Source organism: Pundamilia nyererei, unplaced genomic scaffold (genome assembly GCF_000239375.1).
Source record: "Pundamilia nyererei isolate P.nyererei 1_Seehausen unplaced genomic scaffold, PunNye1.0 scaffold00576, whole genome shotgun sequence".
NCBI classification, from domain to species: domain Eukaryota; kingdom Metazoa; phylum Chordata; class Actinopteri; order Cichliformes; family Cichlidae; genus Pundamilia; species Pundamilia nyererei.
In genome coordinates this window covers 72,382-76,967 of record NW_005187977.1, presented here as the reverse complement: position 1 = coordinate 76,967, position 4,586 = coordinate 72,382, and the positions used below count along the sequence as shown (strand labels likewise).

Here is a 4,586-nt window from a genome sequence, read left to right as displayed (position 1 = left end):
ACTCTGAAACTCCTGAAATCCCTCAATCAAGAGTTCTTGCTCTGCTGCGGAAAAATACTGAGCGCGCTCCTTCGACATTTTTGCCGACCAATCAAAGGGTTGCCGATCAATGTTTCTACTATCGATGCGTAGCCCCTGTTAAGCCACCCAGTGATCTCACATTACTTCATCCAGCTGTACTAATCGTCAACAACAGTTGTGTTCGGAGAACCGGGATAGCGAGCTCAAAGTTAGCGCGATGATTTGATCTTGGATGTAGTAAGCGACGTACGAAGAACGGACCCCTGGATGGCCGCTAACTTTCTGCTTATTAATTCAGATCAAACTGAGGTTATTGTACTCGGCCCTGAATAACGCTAGAAATGTGTTTTGGGGTTTGTACGTGCTTTGTCTCTAGGGGCCACCACATATTTATATATAAGCATATATAGATAAAACCACTTTTTTTACATTAGTAATTCCTTTTGTGCATAATTTTATATTATTGTTAATAATAAATTAATTAAAGCAACAAAACAACCTGAAGAGCCAGTTTGGAGCCGAAAGAGCTGGTTCTCTAAAAAGAGCCAGAAATCCCATGACTATTGTACTCGGCCCTGAAAAGCTTAGAAATATGGTATCTAACCAGATTCTTACTCTGGATGGCATTACCTTGGCCTCCAATAACGCTGTGAGGAACCTTGGAGTCATTTTTGACCAGGACATGTCCTTCAATGCACATATTAAACAAATATGTAAGACTGCTTTCTTCCATTTGCAGTTAATCCAAAATGCTGCTGTGTGTTGTTTATTCGTGATCTCTGAATTTGCATATGCCAATTCACCTGTCCAGGGGCTCGGATGTGATTGGTGGACGGAAGGATCAGCCTGGTGTAACTGGCTCCTGCTGCAAACGTATCCAATAAAGGACAATGGGGTTGGGGGGTGGAAAGTGTTACGTGCACTTTCCCCAGGAAGAGGAAGTCCAGCTTATTAGTCTGTGCCTAATGTCTTTTATTTTAAAGAGAACTTCATAAATCAGCTATGTTAGTGTGACTAAGTTACTATGGTAACTTCATCTTTAATTTAGGGGTGAGAATTTAACGCGTTAATTGCGATTATTTAATTTGAAAAAAATAAGACATTTAATTGCTCTTTGCCTTCCAAGGGAAACTTTTGTCAATGCACGATTTGCTGGTATACTGATTACACTGATGCACACAGAAGAAGGAAGTGCGTTGCTAGGACTGACATGCAGTTTAAATGTTTTTTTCCATAAATTAACTGACTTAACTGAATTAATTGACTTTATAATATTCATGTCCATATCTATTAATTCATTCTGTCGCCCATTAAAACCCTTTAAATAAAAAAAAAACATTTGTGTTTTGGGTCAAATGTTCTTGTGCAATTAAATGTGATTAATCGAGATTAATTAATTACAAAGCCTCTAATTAATTAGATAATTTTTTTTAATCGAGTCCCACTCCTACATCTGTGTTATTGGCATTGTCGCACATTTGGCATCAGGGTGAGAGAGGGTTAAGGACGAGTTTCTGACCAGGAAGTGACATAAGTTTGGCCCACATGTGGCACATCTGCAGCTCTCGGAATGACGGGACTATGTCAGAGCATGCCTCAGCCATGCTCGCCACACGTGGCCAAATGTGGGGTGATGTGTGGGCTCCATGTGGCAGAGCAGCTGGGAGCTGGGTAACTGAGCAGATGTGTCTGATGTTCAGCTTTGGGCAGCATGCTTCCTTCAAACCGCCACATTCTGCTGAGCAGCAGAGAGGGCGGGCTTATGACACGATACCTGGAACTTGGATGTCAGAACTCACAATGTCACTAGCAATGCATCGCAATAACTTTGGTGCATAAAAACACGGTCGGGCACGTTCACGGACAGAGCATCATCACTGCTCTGTGTACGGCTTTTTCTTTTAAAAAATTCAAATAAACAGCAGTGGCGTCACAGATTCAAAGTTCACAGTTTTACACCTCTCTTAATGTCCACTGTCACTAACTCCAGGTGCTAACACAGCATATGTTAGCATATGTCTGCTCTAACTTCCTGACTGGGAAATTTCTGACTTCCAGCTTCTTCAGGAGGCAACATACATCCTGCAGAGCCACAGTGTGGACGTGGCCAACCCTGGTGACCATGGGCCTGATTCCAGTCCAGACTGCAATAATCAAACAGTAAATCAGTCACTGAATACCAGTGTCAATATTTCCCTCAGACACATTGTTGGTTTGAAGAAATCATCCTCATCATCAGCTCTCACTTTGACTTAAAGTAAATCAAAGTGAATCAAATTTTACTTCCTAGAGTTTATTTCTATTTTAGTTTGTTTGAACCTTCTGATGAAAATCACAGACACAGGTCACATGATCATCAACATGTATACACACGCTGCAGTGGGTAGAGTGATGTGGAAGCTGCTTCACTGTGTACTGTACCACTGTGACAATAAACCCACTGGACTTGACGAGTGTGTGTGTGTGTGTGTGTGTGTGTGTGCGCACTCACAGACTTCCTCTCAGTCTTCAGCTCCTGAGTGTATCGTGTCAGCTCGCAGACAATTTGTGCGTTCAGGTTTTCAGCAAGATCTTCTCTCTGGATGGCGAGTTCGTTCAGCTGCTGCAGAGTCGCCGCAAACGCCACAAACCAGGTGTACCTGAAACAACCAGTCGGCTGGCCAGCTCAGCTCACACACACTTCACAGGAAGCACATTTTCACCTCACGGTCAAAGCGCGCGGCCGTAGTTTGATGGTGCATGCGCGTCACTCTCCACCGGAACTCATACCTGACCCAGACCGAGCACTGCACCCGTGTCCAGCTGACAACCATTTCCTCAGAGTTGCAGGTGCCGACTTTAACCTCGAGTCTGTCAATGTGAGGTGGAGGTCGGTGCCTGATGATGCCAGCAGGACTAACAAGCAGAGATGCGGCGACCACAGAACCCTCCAATCTATGGCTACCGCCCTCTGCAGGCAGGGGACACCTCCGCCCCTTGCCTGTGCCTACAAATTTCTGAAGAGGTTCTGAAGAGACTCCGGGAGTGAGTCCATTTACTGTAGGCAGTATGGGCCGATCGACCACTCCTCAGGGAGCACGCTCAGCAAAGTGCAAGTGTTTTCATTGCAAGCAGAAACATCTGAACCAGCATTTTCTGATCAAAACTGCGATTTCACACAACGCGATCGTGTATTTGCCAAAGCTGCGGTTTTCTGCAGCGTTCCTGACTGACCCGTACTACGAAGTTTGACTCGTGGGTGAACTCGGTACAAACAGGTAAAGACTCACCTGCTCTCATCTTCTCTGTTCCTCTTGGGGTGGTACTTCTTCGACAAACTTCTGGAGACACACAGGTGACACACACAGGTGAGACACACAGGTAGTACAGACTTTTGGGGTTTCGGGTTTTATTGAAATGAGACATTAAGGTAACACTCAGGTAATCAGTTTTACACACACATCATCTGCACTGTGAGTAAATCCAGGTACTAATGATAAACTGACTGATCAGGTATTGTTATTTATTTGAAGGAGTTTAAAGAGTTGTCTCCAAACCTCCTCACAGTTTGACTTTAACAAATGTGACAAACTAAATTCAGGTTTTCCAGGAGTTTTACATGGTCGTGATGGTTCAGGTCTTGGTTTAAGGACTATACCTGATCTGTTTGGCGTAGCTCAGCTCAATGTCGGCGCGCTCTTTTACAAACTTAGTGTATCTCTCCAGGAAGTCGATCCCCCAGCTCGTGTGTTTCTCCAAGTTATCAAACTGATCCTGAAACAGCAGACTGATGTTAGTGTGACCTTTGACCTCTGACACTCACCTGAAGCACAGCATAAATAACAATTTACTCGCTGGACCCACGTCCTCATTTTATGTTTGACAGCGTTTTAGTAGGTAAAGGTGATGCTTGGGCATGAGCTGAGCTGCGGTTTGGGGAAGGCTTTGAGGCGGCCTGGCGACGGCTCCCGGGCCCGGCAGATCCCCACGTACTGAACAGAAGTGAAGAAGTTACAGAATTGAAAAGGGGAGGAGCACGTAAACGAGAATGACAGCTTGCAGAACTGGGGGAACCTGTACAGATGAGGACCGGAAGGAGCATATTTGGAGGCGTGGTCCCACTCCTGAAATTTCGATACATAATCTCCAACAAGTAGTGTTGTGAGTTTGGTCTCACAGGCCCTCAAAGAAATGGGAAAAACAAACATGGACCATCAAATCTGAACTTCTTGATCCTGTGAGCTCACACACAACGGTCATGTCCAAATTCATGGGCTGCATCCTCCCGAGGCCGCATTTGTAGGCCGATTACGTCACAGCGACGCGCCGAAGGCTGTCCAAATTCGTAGACTCCTCCGAATGCAGCCGACTAATGCGTCCTCCTTTTCCCCGAATTTGAAGGATGGGTCGGGTGTAGGGGTGGGTTTTTATAATCGATTCATTGATTAAAATTGATTCTGGCTTGGATAAATGGCCTGCATTTGTATAGCGCTTTTCTAGTCCATAGGACCCCAAAGCGCTTTACACTACATTCAGTCATTCACCCATTCACACACACATTCACACACTGGTGATGGCAGCTACAT

General features: G+C 45.0%; 1 protein-coding gene across 2 annotated transcripts in view; it reads right to left on the bottom strand.

Moving 5' to 3' along the window:
* Positions 1-4,586, bottom strand: part of LOC102210027 (formin-binding protein 1-like) — a 38,460-nt gene that overhangs the window by 32,161 nt on the left and 1,713 nt on the right. The window contains exons 2-4 of one of the 2 annotated variants that reach the window (XM_005754502.1): positions 3,659-3,774; positions 3,291-3,341; positions 2,513-2,660 (exon numbers count right to left, since the gene is read on the bottom strand). In XM_005754502.1, coding sequence (XP_005754559.1) covers positions 2,513-2,660; positions 3,291-3,341; positions 3,659-3,774 — 315 coding nt within the window. The remainder of the gene's footprint in view (positions 1-2,512; positions 2,661-3,290; positions 3,342-3,658; positions 3,775-4,586) is intronic. The other variant, XM_013907884.1, reaches the window with a different exon arrangement.